The sequence below is a fragment of the Planococcus citri genome, chromosome 3 (assembly GCF_950023065.1).
Source record: "Planococcus citri chromosome 3, ihPlaCitr1.1, whole genome shotgun sequence".
Lineage (NCBI taxonomy): Eukaryota > Metazoa > Arthropoda > Insecta > Hemiptera > Pseudococcidae > Planococcus > Planococcus citri.
This window is the reverse complement of record NC_088679.1, coordinates 62,748,397-62,769,969: the sequence shown is the minus strand read 5'-3', so window position 1 is coordinate 62,769,969 and position 21,573 is coordinate 62,748,397. Positions and strand designations below refer to the sequence as shown.

The window sequence follows — 21,573 nt, the reverse complement described above, 5'->3', positions numbered from 1 at the left end:
CTGCGCTTTATTTTAATTCGAGTTTCCGAAAATAGATTCCTACCTGTCGAAAAATAGAATCTGAGTAAAATGCATGAACTCGACCCCATTTTCGGTGTTTTTCAGTTTTTCATTTTTTTTTCTTCCACCAACCAAACGTACCCAACAAAACAAAAGTAAATTATTATCCGAGCATATAGAAGAATGCGAAACGAAATAATATTTACGCGAAAACTGGTAAATAACATTCTTTTACTTTACTAATTGGAAGAATATCAAAAAAATATTTCGTTCGCCTCATTCGGACGTATTCTTAAGCAAATTTTACCACATAAAACGAAACTCGAGTGATAGCAACAAGCTGTTGTAGGCGTATATGATTTTTAGGTATTTGGACCAGGTAACAAACACATTTCACATCGTTATATACTGTCACATTTCAGATGTTCGAAATGTAATTAAAAATAACACCACATGGCAAATGCTAAATTTTCCTCGTGCAGAATTCGAGAAAACTGAAAAGACTATCGTGACGAGTGTTTATTTTATTTACTCGTTGACAAGTCGACATTCGCTCAAATATTTGGAAACTGGTGATGCAATACTTAGCTTGTGATTGTGAACTTGAGGATGATTTTTTAAGCTGAAAAAGGAAATGATTTAAAAAATGAAAAAAAAGAGATAGAAATATTTGAGCATATTAACCATGTATCTATCTACATAGATTATAATCATTGAAAAGTAAAAAACATCAAATCAAAATCACCATGTAACAGCTTAATATTACGACCAAGTTAGTATACCTATACAGCAGCATCATCTAAGTTAGAGCAAATTCAACAGTTAAAATTGCAGAATTCAGAACGTTGAGTTTTTCAACGAATAGTATACATACCTACTTAGTTTTGATGGGGGGGGGGGGGGTGTTTATAATTACAAGATTATTACACCCATAAAGGGGGGGGGTAGATTTAGTTTGTGAGGTTGGTGTTTTTTATTGGAGAGATGAATTTTTGTGTTTCAGAGGGTTCGTCAGGGATAGTAAGTAGGTGGGTTTTCTTTTATCTGTAGTGTAGGTAAGTCTGTTTTGTTTCAGTTGAGGACAGTTGAAAAGTAGGTATGTGTTGAATGGATGTGGGTTCGTTTCTGCAAAATTGGCATGGGGGTTTTGGTTCTTTTTGGTATAGATGGTTATATGTCATTTTTGTGTGGCCTATTCTTATAGTCTAGTAATGAGGATTTCTTCTTTTCTGTTCAAGTGACCTAGATTTTTCCAGGGGAGGGTTGTTTTTTTATGTTGGAAGAGTTTGTTTGAAGTTTGTTGTGACTAAAATTTCTGCCAGTTGGTAAATGTGTTGTGAGTGATAAGAGATTTAATATCATCAGGAGTGAGAGGGGTAAGAGTGGAGGGGGCAGTGGCTGTTTTTGCTGATCTATCAACAGTTTTGTTTCACCTATGTGGCTGGGAACATATTACATGAAGCTAATTGAAAATTGAGTAAGTAATCATAATTTTGGAGGGGTTAGAAAAGGACTTATGGATGTCTTGGACTGTGGGATGGTCAGAAAAAATGTTTTGAATGTATAGCAGTGAACTTAGAGAGTCGCTTTGGATTAAGAATTTTTCATTTTCTGATTGAATGGAAATTATAATCTACATGTATTAGGCAATGTTTTATGGCAGTGAGTTCAGCAGTAAAAATTGAGGCACAGTTGTGAATTTTGAAATTGAGAACTTTGTCATTAATTGAGTACCTAAGCATAACCAGTATGAATGTTGGAAATTTTTGAACCATCTGTGAAGCATAAGTTATATTCTGTATAATTTGATAACAGTTCTAAGTAATGACTCTTGATTAATAATGGAGAGTGATCATGTTTCGGATAGTTCTAGGTCGATTTGAAGGTTGTTCATATTTTTAATAAATTCTGGGATTGGACCTGAAGTATATGGAGGAAAAGCTGAGAGTTGTAGATGTAGACATTGAGTGATTTTTGAAGTGGGTGAGATGGATTATTTGCAACAGTTATTATGAATTTGTTTGTCATGAGAATTTTCCTAAAATCAGGAGGAAGCTCTGCTTCTTCACAATAAATGCTATTTATTTGAGAACAATAGAGAGCACCTTGCAGATGCGCGAGGAAGAATTTTGAACAGTTTTGAGAATGTTAGTAGTTTTATTTGAGAGGTTTGTAAAGCATGGACTTCCATATTCAATTTTACTATGTATCAGAGCTTTGTACAAGTGTAGTAATAGTTAGCATGATGGGTTATACTTTGGATTTTTAACAATTTTTAGTAAATTTAGACGTTTGTTAAGTTGATGTTTTATGTCGAGAAAATGAGGAGTCCAAGTATTAGGTTTTTTTAAAATCAAAAGTAAGTCTGAGGAATTTGGTAGTTGGTTAAAAACTAAAGGATGTCCTTTGAATTCAAGGATAGGTTCTGGGTAAGTTTCGTTTCTCTTAGTAAAAAGTATACAGTGAGTTTTAGCAGGGCTGCATACCGATAAACATAAACGGTATTGGTATCCAATATTGGTATTTAGCATACAGTTCCCAAAATGGTATTGGTATTTCGGTATTCTCCAATACAGATGTAGAATTTTGGTGTTTTGGTATTAGTATTTTATTATTTTATGGATTTTTTTTTTCGGTATCAGATATTATATTGGTATTGGACTATTGGTATTGGGATTGTACCAATATAATACCAAATAAAAAGTGTGTTTTTAGGCCTAAATTGACAAAATTTTTCCAATTTTTTTTTGAAAATTACACTTTTTTCTATTTAAACACCTCGATTTGGGAGTTCAATGGTCATCGTTATCACTTACATGTTTTTCAATATGAGTAATTTATTAGTTATTTTATTTATAATTTTCTAATCAATCAAAAAATTCAAAATACCAATACCAAAATATACCATCGAAAATTATTTTGGTATTGGTATTATGGTATTAATACTGTTTCAAAAACTTTACTTATTGGTATTTTGTAAATCGGTACTTGTAATTTTTTTAAAAATTTGCTGGTATTGCCGGTATTGGTATTTTGGTATTTAAGTATATTGGTATTTAGCCCTGAGTTTAAGATTCAAAAAGTGTTAGTTCATTTGATTCAGCCCATTTTTCAATACAATTGAGAGTGTTTTGGATCATTTTTGAGGCTAGTTTGATGTTATTTGAGCGTTTTGAAATGTTTATATCATCTGCAAAGATTCTTAAGGAAAGAGGTTGGGGAATAATACTACATGATATTATGATGATATCATCAATTAGGAGTATGGAGTATAAAATAAATAGGATGGTGCTAAGAACAGAGCCTTGAGGGACTCCGTTTTCAATGTCAAAAAGTTATGAGTAAGTATGTATTTTCAATTCTCACTCTAAAGGTACAATGTGGTAAGTTGGCATTCCTGATTGATGAAGGTTATAAATTTGAACTCAGTGCCCACCCCCCCCCCATTTATCTCAGAATCACTTTTTTTTACATTTGTGAAGAGGTTTTAAATGGAAAAAAGTGATTTTTTTTTTAAAACGAGGTACAAAAAGTAACAAAATGAAAGCTAGATATGCGCGTGGCGCCATCTTTCCGAATATTCTAGAACTATGCCGAATTCGAGTGATAGAAAAACGTTTTTCTGTGTTCTCTTTATTGTAGTTCTGGAATATTTGGAAAGATAGCGCCACGCATATCCAGCCTTCATTTCACCACTTTTTCAACTCAATGTCAGTTTTCAAAAAAAACATAACAAAGTTTCTTTCATTTTCCGATAGATAGCGCTGTGTGTTCGGTAATTTTTTGTGGCAATTGAAATGGTTGCTTATCGTGATTTTTGCAGGCGTGTTGTCAATTTTTCACCTGCAAATTCATTAATATTACGATACAAGTAATAATGACGCAATTTTTTTTAAATTTAACGATCACTTATTAATTAGAGATCGCTAAGTACGATTTTGATGTTATTAATCCATTATGATAAGTATTTGATATCGTTTGACGTATTTTAATGAAATTTACAACATAATAAAAATTCTTTTTCAATTAAAAATCTTTTTTATTTTTCAACATGCAGCAACTTAACGTAAAAATATAAAATAACAGCAGTACATCGTTTCAAAATGTACACAAATAACACACAATTCATACATCCTCTTTTAAAGAAAAAGAATAAATAAAATTCATGGCCAATTACAAATACTACAAATTATCACATAACGCTGTGCAAGTAAGTAATATAGGTAGGTAGGAAAAACGAAATTCATAATCGCACCTTATAGGTTAAAATTTCTTGAAAAAGAAGGGGAAAAAGTAGAAATTAACAGTACAGTAAATTTCAAGCCGATAAAATATCCCACTCGTCTGTGGAAAAAGAAGTATATTTATTATTTAAAAAAAAAAAAAAAAAAGAAGAAGAAAGAGAAAAATAAAAATTACAACAACGTAACTGATTGTTTGATGAGTATAACATACAAAACCGTGAGTAGGTAGGTAGGTAGGTATATGCACATGAAATATAAAACAAAAAGGAATACATATTTGGTTATATTTTAATGGTATAATCGATCAGTCGTTAATACGAAAAGATCATCAAAAGTCGCTATGTTTTGTGACAGGCGAGTTCTAAGGAAAGGGTAAAGAGGAAGGGAAACTTCATTTTTCAATTTTGAATTTTTTTTTACAGTGTTACAAATTTTTTTATAGTTTTGTCTTTTATTCTATCATTAATAAAAACCATAATACATATAAAAAAAAAATTTTCAATTCTAATTTTGGATTAAAAATAATTTCAATTTTTTTTCTTCGTTTTTTAGTTTTTTATTTTAGTATCATGATGAAACGATGTTTCAATTTTTCATAAGAAATAAGTTCTGTTTTTCAGTCCAACATTTTAATGGAAAACAAGTTTCTTGAAAATAAATAACTCAAACTGAAACTTCATAAAAATACCAATAAAATTCGAACTTTTAAAGGGAAAACTCAACTATTTAACATCAGTACAATTAATCTCCTGGACCCCTCCTCCCCCACTATTTTTTTCACTTTTTAAAAAAACTATCCATTTTCAAAATTGATTTAAAATTTGCATAAGAAATCACTGAATCGAATTTTATACATTTCCTCATTTTTTCCCTCCTGGATCAAATTTCTTTTCTCCCCCCCCCCCCAAAAAATAATCTCTCTAACTTTCTTGATATACAGCTTGTAGCTCTGAAATTGTTTTATTATTTGGTTATTTATTAAAATTTTTACATCGATCACTCACTTTTCAAACACCCTGTGATTTAAAAAAGAAAAAAAAACGAAAAAATATGAATTTTTGAAATAACTCGAAACAAAACGAAATTCAAGTTTCTTTTTTCGTGATGTTATAGAAAACATATTTCCAAAATGTTTCCAATATCATAATCAGCTGTAGTTTTAGGAAAATGAATACACCGATGAGGAGGGTAAGAGGAGGAAACCTACATTTCACGTACAAAAATTAAATTACAACGAAGCTCTGGTTAGAACGAAATAACAAATCACACTACCTACGCATTAAGAAATGGTAAAGACGTAGAACATGAAAAACAAAATAACAAAAAAAAAAAAAAAAAACAGTAATGTGAATGAAAAGTTCAAAAATTAGCGAAAGAATCAAAGTGCAAAGTTAAAAAAATACGTTATTATCATCCAAGAATCATAGATTCTTAATAGTTGTTGGCAAATTTTATTATACTGTCACTGGGGGTGACTTTGAATTTTTTTTTTAGTTTTTGTGAATTTGTGAGAATGAGAAAACCGATTGAAAAAAACATGATTTAGCCATTTTGAATGGCACAAACAGAAATTATCTGTTAACAAAATTAAACGAAACCGATTCAGTAATCTATGGTTTCAAAGTTACCCTTTAAAGGTTTAGATCGAACAATTTGGTCTTAGCGATGAACCTTTCTGAATCGAACTGTGGTTAGTTTTGCGATATTTTTACTTAAATAAGTCGAAATTTTAAATTCACCCCCAGTGACGGTATTCCTTTTTCTATTCCAAGTATATTATGAGTACTATTTCGAGCCTCGAATAATTCCAATCATATCACAATGTACCAACTTGACACGATTACAATATTTAAACAATTCTTAAAAGATATAAGTACCACATGTTTTTTTTTTCAGATCTTAAGACAGAAATTAAATTTAATCACAATGGCTCAACAGTGTTACCACTATCGCCACACATTTACACACAAAATTACATTACATACACGAGTAATAATAGGTAAAGTAAGGTAAGGGGTAAGGTACGCGATACATCATAAGAAGTAGGTTAAAATGCGATCATAATACTGAGCAATACACCGCGCATCCTCGACAAAAAAATACACGTAAGGATAAAGCAATTTTTTTTCCTTTCAAAAAACACGTCGAATATGAAGAAGAAAAAAAAACGAAAAACAAAAATAATACGAGTATGTAACAATGGAAGAAAATAAAATACTATCTCGAGTGTCCAGTTTCAACAAGAGTCCTGAGTCTATGTACAAAATTCACTTTTGAAAGCGAGAGATTTAAAAAACAAAAACGAAGGCAAAACCCACAATCACGATAGGAAACAGGTCTTAGGATTTTTTAGTTTTATTTAAAATTACAGTCATGTATGTTTTGATTTGATCCAATGCCGATGGTTGTCTGGTGACATCTAAATCTCCGCTGGTTTCAGAAGGATGCGAATATAATTTTGATAGTTTTTGAGGCGGTATTAGAGGATCGCGTAATCTATCCAAATCGGTTTTAACTAAAGCTAATTGATCTCTTAACGAATTATACTGGTGTAAATCGAATCCCAGCTTGTTGGCTTTTTTATGCAACGTTAATAAATGCTGCCTGTCTCGAATTTCTGGCAGAATGTAATCCTGAAAAATGTCGAAAAATTAATTAATAATAATGGAATTTGAAAATGAGTATTTTTCATCTTGACAAATTGTATAGAGAAGAACACTATGTACTTACTTGTTTTGTAAGCGCGAAGTAAGCGTAGGTAGCCATAGCAGTGCCATAGGTAACGAAATATGTTACGGGTTCCATAATATCCCACGAGTATTCCCACCACGTAAGCCTGGCCAATACGCCAAATTGCACCCCCATCATGCTTAAACCAACCCACGTTAGCACCGAAGTCCTGTTGCCAGCTTTTTTCTCCAGAAGAGCACGTTGCTGCGGACACAAAAATATCAAATTAGTTATACCTACATTTATTTAAAAATTTATTCAAGAATAGGTTACACATAGTTCGGGTGAAAAAAAAGAGAACACGAAGAATGGGAAATTCAACTCAAATTTGAGGCGGTGAATTTCAATTTTCAATTTTCAATTTTTTAAAAATTAAAATGTTTATTTTTCATGAAAAAAAATGAAAAAAGCTGTTTGGTTTATATTTCATTTTCAGGGTGTCACACAAAATTTCAAAATGCAAAAGCAGGACTTTGGCAGGGCATTTCAGCAAGACACTGTTCACAAAATTTTAAGGGGGGAGGATCAAAATTCGTCATTTTAATATTTCTTGAGAAGGGGCAAACAACTTTTCCAGTATCAATTTTCTGTTTAACAAATTTCAAACTTTTTGAGAATGGCACATAAATAGATAATTTAAAAGCAATACTGAAAAATTTCAACCCCGAAGATAAATTTTTATTATTCAAGTACATAAAATAATAATAGTAACAAACCAAAAAAAAAAAAAAAAAACACAAAAAACATTTCAATTTTTTTACTAATTGGGAGAAAAAAACGAAGATTAAAATTTCCAATAATACGAGTACATAATATTTTTTTAAGGTATTTCTTTTTTTCCGAAATTTTGAAAAAGGAAAAATTGATTAATAAAAAATAAAAAATGCTGAAATTTGACTGGAAAAAAAGAAAAACGAGCAGTGCATTTGTGAAAATCACGACTTCAGTAGGACAGCAAGACACACACGCCAAAAGCAGGACCTAACGGGACAAGGAGGACAAGCAGGACTGTTAGATATCCTGTTTTTCTATCTCTTAAATCTACTAATGGATCATTTGAGCAGCTCTGGAACCTCCAGCGGATTTTTGAATTTTCGAAATTTAGAAAAACTTTTTATGAAAAAGGCCAAAGTGAAAAAAACTTGGTAAACAGACGGACAGACGACCTTGAGAAGCAGAACAGGATCGTAGACAACCTTGAGAGGCTAAACAAGTACATAAGCTAGTAACCTTGAGAGACCCGACGGGCGGACAGATGAACTCGAGAGACCAGACAGACCGGTAAATGACCTTTAGAAGCCAGAATAGGAAGACAGATGACCTTGAGAAGCTGGAAATACGGGTCAATGATCTTAAGAGGATAGACAGATAGATGTTTCAATGACCTTATGAGGCCAGTCAGGTAAACGGACGACCTTGGGAAGCCAGCCAGCCAGGTCAATGACCTTGAGTAGACAGACAAACATACACGCGATCTTGGGAAGCCAGCCAAATGTGTCAATGACCCATAGAAGCCAGACAGGAAGACATCATGGCCTTGGGGAGCCAGCAAGGCAGATGATATTGGGAAGCCACACTTATGAATTGATGAGTCACAATGCTTGTATAAAGCCGGACCAGCAGACAGATGACATTGGGAAGCCAGATGAACGAGCTAATGATCTTTAGAAGCCAGAAAGACTGCTCAATGACTCAATGACCTTAAGAGGCCAGACAGATAGACAGACAGACGACCTCCAGAAAGCATACTGAGACTGACGAATCAATGACCTTAAGAAGCTAGACTGGAAGCCAGACGACCTCGTAAAGTCATACTGATAGGTCAATGAGGTCGGACAAGAAGCCATACGACATTGGAAAGTCAGACCTACTGATGGGTAAATGACCTTACGAGACCGGACGAGAAGCCATATGACCTTGGAAAGTCATACTGGTGGGTTAATGACATTAAGAGGTCGGATGAGAAGCCATATGACCTTGGAAAGTCATACTGGTGGGTCAATGACCTTAAGTGATCGGACGAGAAGCCAAACGACCTTGGAAAGTCATACTGGTGGGTCAATGACCTTAAGATGTCGGACGAGGAGACAAACGACCTTCAAAACTGGAAGCCAAATAGATGGTTCAATGACCTTGTATCTACTATACAGGATTTTAAATAACCTTGAGAAACTAGACAGGTAAGTCAGTGACCTAGAGAGGCTCGAAAGTTAGGTCAGTGACCTCGTGAGACCACACAGACGGGTCAATTACTTTTAGAAGCCTGCCAGAAAAAACAGACGACATTGGGAAACCATACTGACGAATCGATGACCATCATAAACTAAGCAGGAAAACAGGTGATTATAGGGAAGCCAGAAACGTCAATAAGGTCAATGACCTCAAGAGACCATCCAGGCGGGTCAATGGCCCCAAGATGTCAGAAACGCTGGTCGATGACTTCTAGAAGCCATACAGATAGAAAGACAGACGACCTTGGGAAGCCAGATAGATGGGTCAATGACCTTACTGGACATAACCTTGAGAGACTAGACAGGTAGGTCAGTGACTTCGATAGCCCAGACGGATCAATCATCTTTAGAAGCCAGACAGGAAGACCGTCAGACGACCTATAATAAGTTGAATACATCAGCTAGATCACTTGAATCTGGTGAAGATAAAAAAAAACATTTTTAAAGGTGCCTGGTTTAAATTTTTTTTAAATTACATTTTTCGGTTTTTCCGTAATTTATTCTGGTGAAACGATGAAAAATAAAAGCATAAAACGAATAGAATTACCATTCTAATCACTCGAATTACTTAACACAAAATGAGAAAAAAGGGGTCAATAAATTAGATAAATGAACTTCAATTTGCAACGATTTCCTACATATTTTTGAACCAGGTCAAAAAATTAAAGAACATGCTACAAAAAGTTTACTAATTTTTCAACCCCCTTGAAAACATTATAAAAATGAGTTTGCTAAAAAACAACAATTTTTCTGACATATTTACCAAATTTTTCTGTCAAGAAAATACTTTCATCAAATCGTATTTACCACATCAGCTCTGCTTATAAAATAAATAAGAAAATAGCCTAAAATTCTCATTGCAAAATTAAATCACTTCTCCAACTTGAAGCGGTGGCTCAAGTACATATAACGAAAGTGAAGTGCAGGGGGTCAAAAAACCAGCCCGTCCTAACCTTACTATACCTATATTTTTTTCTGATTTTCAATTTTCAACTCCGAAATTTGAATCGCTTTTGAAAATCAAACTTTCAAAAAAAAAAAAAGTCAACATGAAACTTTCAATCTTTTTTTATGGCGATTTTCGTACTAAGTATCTCAATCAAAGAGACCCGCAAAAAAAAATTAGCAAAATTACAAAACCACAATAAATTAATTTTCAAATCACCCGAATAGGCACAAGGGCTCTCAATTTTGACCAAATTTCAAAAAAAAATAATAATAATTAAAATTCAAGAGGCATACGTAAGTAAACGTATTGGCTCTTACTAAGAGTATCCTTTCAAGCCCTTGAAATTTTCTGGCTCGTAGCTATAAATAATAATAATATCTACCTAATAATTAAAAACAAAATTCTGAAAAAGTCCACGAAAATCACGCTCAGTTTCTCACCTATTTTGAATTTTCTATTCACGTAACAAGAAAAAAGACCTACCACACAAACGAACCAATTCGAGCCTTAATTAATAAATACCGCCGCCGGTATCCAGCCAATTTCACACCCTTTGTGGCTTAATTTTTCGCCCAATTATAGCAAAAAACTTTGCAACTTACGCAAAAACTGGAATTATCGAGTCAAATTTAATTAAAATATACACACCGAGGTGACAAGACGTTTAACCGCATCGCGTCGTCCAGTTAAATAAATCATTTCAATTTTCAAGGTAAGTATACCCTGGCGCCTGCAAAATTGCGTGTATACGAGGCACAATTCACGACGACCAACCCAACCAAGCCAAACCAAGTCACAAGCTTGACCAGCCGGCTCACATTTTAATAAAATAATACCCGGGGAATTTATGAATTGTATCAGAATAAATCTTTGTTCGATAAATGAAGCGAATATTCTCAAGTACTCACCTCTTCTAATGGCTGTAAGGAAGACTGGATTTTTTCGAGTTTCGTCATTAGCTCTTGTTCTTTCATAACGTGGTATTCTTTAACGTTCAACGTCTCGTATAGTTGCGATATTAGTATTCTAACTTCGGATAATTTTTCTAGGTCATCCTGTAAAAAAATAAAAATTACCAAAAATCGATTAGTGACAGAAATAATCCCATAAAAAATAATAAATCACCAATCTATTTATTAAGTAAGTATAACCACTAAAAAAAAAAATGACATCTTCCAAATACCTGGAAGAAAAAAAATGAAAGCTCAATTTTGCACTAAAATACGAATCAAGCTCACATTATTATGCTAAACTAAGCAAAAGTTCCAAAAAATGGAGACAATAATAAATAAATGTACATACATTTGAAACAAAATCACTAGAGATTAACCCACCCCCCTCCAAACACTAAAAATACCCCCAAAAAAGAGACAAAATACAAGTAGGTACATAAAAAAAAATATTCAAAATCAAAAACCGAAAAAAGATCCCACGCTATACCGAAGCTATTCTCGCCAATTTAATTATTTCAATTCTATTTACGACGAATTTCATTAAAATAATCGATTTTAAACCCCCTCGAAAAAAAAATTCCACGAATAAAAAAATAACACAGCATACTACAACATCGATTCGCTGAAAATGTATTAACTCGAGTAAAAGATAGCAAACAAACTTTTCCAATTGTTTCATTTCTTTTGACGATAAAAGCCAACTTTTTCTTCTAAATACGAGTACCTATGCAAAAGGTTAAAAAGACCAGGAAGTAAACGGATGTAATTATTACCTCGGGTTTCCCCTTTAACAGACCATTATTATTTGAAAGTAGCGAGTTTTTTTTCTTTTTTTTATTTTTTACTAATTTTCTTTTTTAATTATTTTTTACGAGTTTTCAAGTCGCCGCCGCGCCCGTACGAGTAGAACAAATATAACAACCTAGAGTTCACCTTAGTGAAAGACTTCCTAATCGCAGTCGGTATTTCGATTCTGTAACGTTTGTCGTTTATCGTAACATACACTTCTTCTTCTTGTAATAATATTTCAATACTGCAAGACGAGGCAATTCTAACACCATCTGTAGACAAAAAAACAAACAAAAAAAATTAATAAAAATTGCAAATTAAAAAATAGGTATTTAGTATGACGAAAAAACGTAGCCTAATTTTTTCTGAATTACCAAAGGCTTCAACTGAAATTATATTTTATTTCTAGAAGCATTTTCCCACCAAAACCTCAAAACCAACTCCGTAATAGAAAACTTTTCCATTTACTGTGATCAGTGAACTTCGAAGAAATGAAAAAAAAAAAAAAAAAAACTCAAAATAAAGTCACATACGTACTTAGCCCTACTATTGTATTCCAATTTCCCCATTTCCTTTCAACTACATCAAGGCATTTTTCCTCTACCATAAAATAGTAAAAATCGACACTTTAAAACGTTTGAAACTTTCATTTCATCAAATTCGCTTTCACTCGATCCTTTATTTTTTCTCCCTCATTACATTTCCTAAAAACTAATTTCCTGAAATTGCCTTGACAAAAAAAAACCTCTTACTAATCTCCGCTGCATTTCCTCATTCGCGTTCATGCTTCCGATAAAATAATACGCAGCGAATCGACGAACCACGATAATATGGCACTCAAACATTGTATAATTACATATGTACGAGTACAATTTGTACACTCACCTTTAGTAGAAAGTACAACCCTGTCGATTCCACGATCCTCCTGCTGAATCATACTGGTAAGATCCCCCACAGTGTTGGAAATCGGTTTTAAGGTAAATCTGCATTTTTCGTTGCGTGATGGTAACGGTACGGTGATTCGAGGTAGTCCTCTGTAGTAGTCTATCGTTATCTGGTGGTCCTCCTTCTTTTCTTCGGCGCCTACCGTAAACACACATAAAACACATAAATTACTAATTACCGCTATACCCGAAGATACCATCGAAACAATGCTAATTGATTTTAATTGTTACTTTCACTTATATATGTACACAAATAGTACCTAATAATTGGACTATTTAGGTATGTATTTTAGCCACCACTGTACGTAGAGTGTGGTCAACTCATCATTGCAAATGGACAGAAAATTTGATGAGAGAAAATTCCTACGTTTGCACAATCTGCTGCTAGGTATCCACGAAGATTGTGTTGTGAAATTTCGAAGAAATAAAATTGATACATAAGAGTGTACCCTATTTTTGTATAAATTATGGAGGAAAATATTTTTTCATTTTTTTTTTTTTTGGCTCCCACCTCCAGAAGTTGTTACCTTAGGAGAGAAAATCACGTCGTCATGAGAAAAATGAGCCCACAATTTTACAAAATATGAAAAAAAATCGAAGTACATATCAGAAAAATATTTAAAATTTAGAACTTTCTAGTTCCAAAACCTCAGGCAAGTCCCTGCTTAGGTAAAACCAACTTATACACCAATTTTAGCCCCCTATCTCTCCCCATGACTAACCAGTGAAATAGAGGGGACTCGGAGGGGTGAGTTTTTATTCATAGCTGAGGTGACTTCACTTCAATTCTTTTGGGGATTTTTTTTGAACTTTGGAGGTCTATGTAGGCGACCAACATTGTTGGGTAGGGGGGAGGGGGGTAAGGAAAGGTTTTTCTTGAAAAAAGAATTATCTAGAAGTAGGTATTTTGCTAAGAGATGAAAAATTTTCAAATAATTTGTACCTACCGACATGTTTTTTTTTCGATATTTTTCAATTTTGGGGGCTTCATAGAAAGGGACCAACATCATTTGGAGGACCAAAGGGGACTTTTCTTGAAAATGTGGTTATCAAAAAGTACTCAGCCCAAAAATGAAACATTTATACTGATTTCAATTTCTCATTTTTTTTCATCGATTTTTTTCGACTTTGAGGGGCTTTACAAGGAACCATGATCACTTGGGAGATGGGGGCTGATTTTTTTTTTGAAAAAATGCTTATTTAGAAATATTCTGCCCATGAATGAAAAAATTTCAAAAAATTTCTACAGACCTCAATTTTTTATTTTTCCTTATTTGGAGGGGGGGAGGACGGAGGAGGATTCATATAAGAGAGCCAACATCATTTAGGAGTACAACAGATGTTTTTTTTAAAATGGGATTATGAAGAACAATAATTCTAATGTGGAAATGTGATATTTTCAAAAAAACTCCTGATTTTGATTTATTTTCATTTTTTGTTTTTTCAACTTTGAGGGGTTTTCCTTGACAGGAGGTCAATATGGTTTCAAGGAGGGGAGTTTTCTTGAAAAGGGGACTATTTAGAAAAATTCTGAGCAAAAACAAATGAACTTTTTTTGATTTTTTTCAACTTGGAGGGGGGCTGGGGAAAATAGAAAAATAGGAAATTATTCTCACCCAAGGTGACAATTTTAGGAGGGGAGTGAGAGGTAAAAAATTCCAACTTCGTAAAATAAGGTGCACCTTATCACGTATTCACGCCTTACTGCAGTTCCAAGCATTATTCTCGTTTCCTCGAATTATTTGCGGCGTTCAGGTATGCAATTCTATTAACACCGGATTCGGCTTACTTCTTATTATTGAACATAGGTGGTAGGTGGAGAAGAGAAGAAGAGAGACAGAGAACGATTCTGTCACGAAGACGACGATATTTTTTCACTGATCGTAATCGGCGGCTAGGCTCATAGGATATGTAGCTAGCTGTGTAGTGTGTAGTGTGTACTATTCTCGCACTCACTATCAGACGTGTTAACGAGTTGTAATTTATCATTCGCAAACGCCGAACGAGGTATAAGATTTTACCCGCGAAAGTTTCTCATTATACGTGTGTGCAAAACTATCTCAATCGCTGTAGGTATGCCTATGCCTATTCTACCCGCATCTCGAAGCACGTCTCACACTCACAGTCGACAACAATTTTTCAACTCGTTAATGGGAGAATAGTGAAAGAGGAGAGGTGAGGGGAGGGGAAGCTTACTTTTTCGACTTGCACTTCCATCACGTACCTAGTTCTAGATTCTATATCAGATTTAAGATTACTCTCTTTAGTTCGAAACATCACATACCTACTCAGAGCCAGCATTTTCAATGAATGCGAGTACCTCTTTCACTCAATTTGGAGGGAAATTTTTAAATAAAAATTGCTACTTCTTTTCATGCCTTTTTCAACTTCCCCATTGCAGAAAAATTTTAAAAAAATGATGAAATTGTGCGATACAATGGTATGTTTTCAAAAGGTGCTAAATAGCTGAATTCAATATTTACCTTTGATAAATTTTCTTGATGAGTGTTCTCACTGAGAACTAGAAGCAGGGTAAGGGGAAAATCGAAAAAATACAAGCATTATTCAATTTTTTCATAATTATGGTAAATCAAAGCCTTCAATTTCAAATTCAACTTACAATTGCCCCCTCCCTCACACTTTCTCTCTGTGAAGGGATAAATTCCAAATCATGGTCGATTGATCTCAACAAAAAGTAAAAAAAATAACTCGATAAAATGTTTGCAATATTTCAAATTTAAAATTTCTTGTCTTGATTGCAGTGGTCTTTTGACGTCAGTCGCGTGAAGAAAAAAAAACATTAAAAAAGCTCAAAGTTCATTTCTGTCATGTTCAGGATTTTTCAAAACAACTGTTTTTCCCTTCAAAAGACAAGCTAGCAACAATTTAAAAAAATTTTCATTTTTGACCATATTTTTAAGCTAAACTCTAAACTCTATCTAATTTCAAAAAAACAAAAACAAAAAAAATGAAGAATGACGCATTCCAATATTCCAACCAATAGAAAAATTCTTGGGTAGGACAAAGAAAACCTAAAGAACACATCAAAATACAACACGAGGCCAAATTTCAAGAGCAGAACTTAAAATTTTTTGATTTTTGGCAAGTTTTCAAAAATTAAAAATCAATTTTCCATTTTGAAAACATAGAATTTTATCAAATTGAAGTAGAAAGCTGAAACTTGAAACTTGATTTACTTACAGCCTATTTTCGACCTCCTGAATCAATTGGTGGTGAATTTGAGTCATTCTGGAGAACTCGACTAATTTTTAGTCCTCCAGTTTTGAAAAAATTGTCCCATGAAGAATCAAAACAAAATTTAAGTACACTGTACAGCAACTACTCACAAACTAGGTTTGACCTTTTTTCGACTTTTTAGGTCAATTTGTCAACAAATTTTCAAAAATTCACATTCTCGAGTCGACGAGTACTTTTTTGAAAAACCAAAAGGTTTGAAAATTCGAAGGAATCTCCGGATACCTGAAAATGAAAACATTTTAAACTCGCACCACACGATACGAACAAAATCAACACAGATCGAAAGAGCACGCTTCAAAATCATTGTTGACAAAACATGAAGTTCAATTTTGGTTTTTTGGCCAATTTCTAAAAATCCAAAAAAGCTGTTTAAGTATAATTATGATGATTTTTCAACTGTTTTTTCTTGTTTTTTTTTTCAAAGAAAATAATAACCAAAGTAAACATAAACTAGGTTGGTAGAAAAATTTTTAAAAAAACTCTTCAAAGTAAAATAATTTAATAAAATAAATAAATAAATAGAGCTTTTACTAACTCATTTTTTTTTAAACTGATAACCAAAAGTTTCAAAAAGTAACCAAAAAAGTTAAAAAATGTGAAAAAAATATTTTAATGTAGAGAAAAAAATCACAAAAGAGGTCAGAATATTTTGATGAAAATGTAAAAAAAAGTTACAAAAAATCTAATGATGAAACTCCATTGAGACTTGGACAATCTCTGTGAGAAACAGGACTTATTCGCAATTACGAGCCAGCAAAAAAAAAAAAATACATTTTTTCCAAATTGTTGTCACAAAAGTGATGATTACTTCTTAACTTTTTGGTATAAAAGCTGACTCTTAGACATTCTTGACATGAAAGTGAGTTTTTTTTTGGAAATTTTCGACAAAAAAAAAGTGGAACTTTTGAGCAGTTTGGTAAGAAGCGATAATTTTTCCAATTTTTTTGCAAAAGGCAAAGCTTTTTGATAATTTTTGGTAATACATAAAGCAAGGATTTTGGGAAATTTTTGGAAAAAACTTAAAAGTACGACATTTGGAATTTTTTGCAAACAAGCAACAATTTTTAGCAATTTTTGGCCAGAAACAACGCTTTTTGACAATTTTGACAAAATCCGAACTTTTTCGCTATTTTTGGCAGAATGGAGACTTTGTCAATTTTAGCCAAAGACAGAGCTTTGTAGCCGTACAGCTATATAAGATCATGTAATATGTTGGAAATGGATTTAAAAAGTAGGTACCTCCCTAACTTTACCAACCGAAATGTGGAAAAAAGGATCAAAAGTCACTTTTAGTAACTCTTCAAGTGAACATCATTCCAAAGAAAACCAGAAGTTCCCGAAAACTGAATAACATTTCTTTGAAAATTTAAAAAATGGTAGGTATGTCTATTAATTTGGAAAATTAACAATATTTCATTGACTTGTCAAAAATGAAGCATTTCTGGTGCTGAAAGATACAAAAAATTAGAGGTTAAAAAATCTGAAAATATTTGAAAAAATTAGGGCAAAAAGACAAAATTATCATTAGTAAACCAACGACAATCTGATAGGAGTCAAAAAATAGAATCACTTTTGTAGTATGCACAAAAAAACAAAATTTTATTTCAAATATCTACTCGAAAAAATGTTTAAAATTGCCAGGAAAAAACGATAAATGAAATTTTTACTCCTGACACTAATTGAAAAGGCATTTCAGCCTTTTTTTCAAACAGATAGAAAAAATTGATTCATTTCAAAATGCACCCAAGTTCAAATACTTTAATGATCATCGCATGAAAAAACACCCCACAGAAAAAAATTTAAGAGACCTGATTTTTGATTTATATTTTTCAAAAATGAGCTTTTTTCTGGCGAAAAAAAATCATCGAAAAAATCATGGAAAACGATCCTTTTATCAGATATAACACCACGAGCATCTCACCTCAAAGCACACGATAAAAAGCGAAACCGCCATCGAAACGAATCCACAACAGTGCATCTTTTCTCTTCATCCATCGCGCATCGTATACAAATTCAGCATTGCAAATCACAACATTGAAATACGCTGATTTTCAAATTCAAACATATTCTAAACGAAAGTGAAACCGATTTTAATCACGTTTAATGGCCATCCTCACCACACTCGTAAACTCCTTTCAACATTTATCAACACCTTCGAGCCTATCTAATGTAAATCGAGCCCTGATCTCATCGCCTTATTCGCATTAACTCTACACTCTACACAGCTAACTGCCTACGCATACGTATGCAAATGCCTCTTATATCTACATGATTCAGCACACAACCGAAAGCAAAAGTTAGCATTCGCCTCATTTCGCTGACTCGCTCAAGCCGCTTATCATCCAACTTGTTCACACCTATTGCTCACCATTTACACCTCGTAACCGTTATAAACTTCCGAATATGAATTCTTAGCAGGCCTCTGCCTACCTGGTGGAATAAAAAAAATAAAATCTTCACTCTTATGGAACATACCTCTAATGCGTTTGTTTAATTAAGGCGCAATTGCCATCGATCCAAATCTACTTTTTTTCCCCGTTTAATTACCAGCTAACTCTAACTAACGCTCAGCAGAGAAACCAAAAAAGTAGAAAGATTTTATGCTCTCTGTGCTGCAACAACTATTAGACCGGTTCCGTTTTACTTCAAATGTAGGCTAAAATGCGCTGAGTAGGTACATTCGACTCGTATGTGCCCGCGTACTTAGCTACATAGGTAGGTACTTATACTCTTCAATCAGTTCGTCGAAGGGGGAAGAAAAAAAATGAAAACATTCAGACATCTATGGCAATTATTATCTACGCTGGATGACTTTACTCGGACGCGAGAAGTACAAGTTTATACGTCTGGTCGCGTTCGTGGTCGTGAATACTACGTACACATTCTTGACAGTGCTCAACTTTTATTATTATAACTTTAAACGGAAGTCGTCGCGTCGTCTCGGGATACTACGAGTACAATGTGATTGATTAATGTAAACAATAAACGTAGTTTTATACTCGTAGTATGATTTTTCTATAGTGAAATTATTCGAAGAATTGAAAAAGAAAGAGAAAAAAAAACAGTGTTTGTGAATTATACTTATTGATTTGTTTCATGAATAGTGTAATGCGTGATTGATTTTTCGTGCCCTGGCTGGAATTCGCTCGAGAGACGTTTCTATTTTACAGTACGTATTTTCATGCATTTCGTTAAATTTTGAGGTACAGTATGTTCGATAAATAATCTCTTGTTTCGTTCCTTTCAATTTACATTAAATATCGAAGGAAAAAAAATAAAAGGTGATAATCAGGATGGATTCCTTACAATGTACCTACCTTAATGGCTAGGATTAAAAATTATTTGACCCAGGAACACGGTGCTCAAAAAATCACCAAAATTTTCATCGAAAAATGTGCATCAATAGGGATGGTTTCAATTTAAGGTTCAAATCCGAAGCATCAATTAAAAGTTTTCATTAATCGTATGGTTCTGAAACCGGTTTCAAGATTCGCGACTTTCTTTTCAATGACTACAAACAATGAAAACACGAGAAAAGATTCGAATTAAAGTCGTATTCGTAATTTTAGAGACTGGAAACTATTTTTTGTTCGATTATTACTTTTCTTCCATAAGGTGATGAAAACGAGACGAAATTCAACAGAGTAAGTATCTCTGAACCAGAGTAAAGTAAAATCACGAAAAATATAATTCGAATTAAGTGCCCAAAAAAAGTGATTCGACTAATTTTTTATTCAACACAGAAAATGCTGTAAGAAAATTGATTCCATTGATTTATCTTTATATTTTTGTGAATTATAATCTTCAAAATGTGTTCATTTCTCCTTTCCTTTTTTATATTCTCGAGAACAGTCAAAAGGCAAATTCACTGAATGTTGCACAAACAACTTGAAAATTTGAAAATTGTTAAAATGACACCAAAAAAATTGAAAACGACAAGAAATTAATCAAATATCCAAAAATGTGAGCAAAATCTCCTTTGAAAACTGCGTACATTACTAAACACTGCTCATAAAATTGATCGCATTTCACCAAAAAAGAATAAAATGTTGTAAAAATAACACGAAAATCGGTTTCATCTGAAAATTTCTAAAAATTGAAGAAATGTACCTGAGAAAAACAGGAGTAAAATTGACGAAAACTCTGCTTAAAACATCGTTTGGAATTGATAAAATATCTCAAAATTTGAGTAAAGCATTGCGAGTGCTGTCGAGGGGGGGGGGGTGAGAGGCAAGTGGTGTAATTTTCCCTAGAACCACGTTTTCCAAAGGTCCCACGTTTTCTGAAAAAGTTTATATAAACTTCATTCTAAGAAGAGAAAATGCAATCATCATTTTTGAAAATAAATCAAAATTTACTTTTCGAAAACAACAAAAACTTCATTTCGTTTTTGAAGGAGATGAGATGCAACCTTCATTTTTGAAGAGAAAATGGAAACTTGGAGGAATAAAAACTACTTATTCAACTTTGCCTTTGAAAAACTTTCTTGAAAGAAAAAACTCTTCTCTAAAAAATTGTTTATCGCGGAACAAAATTTGTTTTAGACCTAAATTTTTAAAAATGAAGTTTTTGTTTTTGAAAAAAACTTTTTAATTAAGAGAAGTTCCTTTTTGAGAAAACTCAATTTTGGAAAAAGTTTTAGAAGAAACTTGTCCAATAACAAAATTAGGTAAGTGGGTAATTCTCAGAAAAAGGGTCGATTTTGATATGCATAATTTTGAAAAACGAAAATCATTTTTTTGGAAAATTTCAAGTGGGAATCATTTGTATATGTGTCCCAGATCCCTTTTCTAGTGTTGGCCTCAATTCAATCCCCCCCACTGTGGACCCCGACCCCCCCTAAAACGGCGATAATTAGAATTCGACCCTCATCGATGTGTAATATGTCGATTGACATGTTTTCAAGGTCGTAGAATTCGAATCTGGAGTTATTTTTTTTGTAGAGGTGGAGGGTGAGGCGTGGGGAGGGGGAAAATGTCAAATTTTGCTTATATTATCGTGTAATATGTCGATTTATGTTTTTCAGGCCGCAGAGTTCGAATCTGGACTTATTTTTTTGGTATGGGTAGAGGTGAAGTGTGGGGAGGGAGAAAATGTAAAATTTTGCTTGTATTATCGTGTAATATGCCGACTAGCGCGATAAAAGTACAGCTGTCTGAAATTTGGCCAAGTCGAAGGACAAATGGGCGCTGGACAAGCCGAAGGACAATCTCAACGTTTTTTCGTTTCTAGCGTTACCTACTGGACATTATTCGATTTTTAACACGTAATGAATGTGTACTTATCATGTAGAATAACTTCCCTTTCTCAATTATCGTTTTTGGCGGGTTCATCAGGGTAAATAAAAAGGCAAGCCGAAGGACACCGATTTTGCGAAATATCATATTTTCAGAGACAAGTACGATCAGAACGAGCTATTGCGTAGGTTTTGAAAAAAACATTGCGGGGTAACATTTTTATGAGGACAGTGAACCA

The 21,573-nt window shown here is 33.3% G+C and overlaps 2 protein-coding genes across 2 annotated transcripts in view; one reads left to right on the top strand and one right to left on the bottom strand.

Moving 5' to 3' along the window:
* Nucleotides 1-4,334: 4,334 nt before the first annotated feature.
* MCU (mitochondrial calcium uniporter) overlaps nt 4,335-21,573 on the bottom strand; it is a 157,290-nt gene continuing 140,051 nt past the window's right edge. The window contains exons 4-8 of the mRNA XM_065359098.1: nt 12,782-12,979; nt 12,041-12,168; nt 11,063-11,209; nt 6,975-7,178; nt 4,335-6,877 (exon numbers count right to left, since the gene is read on the bottom strand). Coding sequence (XP_065215170.1) covers nt 6,584-6,877; nt 6,975-7,178; nt 11,063-11,209; nt 12,041-12,168; nt 12,782-12,979 — 971 coding nt within the window. The 3' untranslated portion in view covers nt 4,335-6,583. The remainder of the gene's footprint in view (nt 6,878-6,974; nt 7,179-11,062; nt 11,210-12,040; nt 12,169-12,781; nt 12,980-21,573) is intronic.
* Nucleotides 19,140-21,573, top strand: part of jv (javelin) — an 85,474-nt gene continuing 83,040 nt past the window's right edge. Inside the window, exon 1 of the mRNA XM_065359096.1 lies at nt 19,140-19,267. The gene's annotated coding sequence lies outside the window, so the exon portion shown is untranslated. The remainder of the gene's footprint in view (nt 19,268-21,573) is intronic.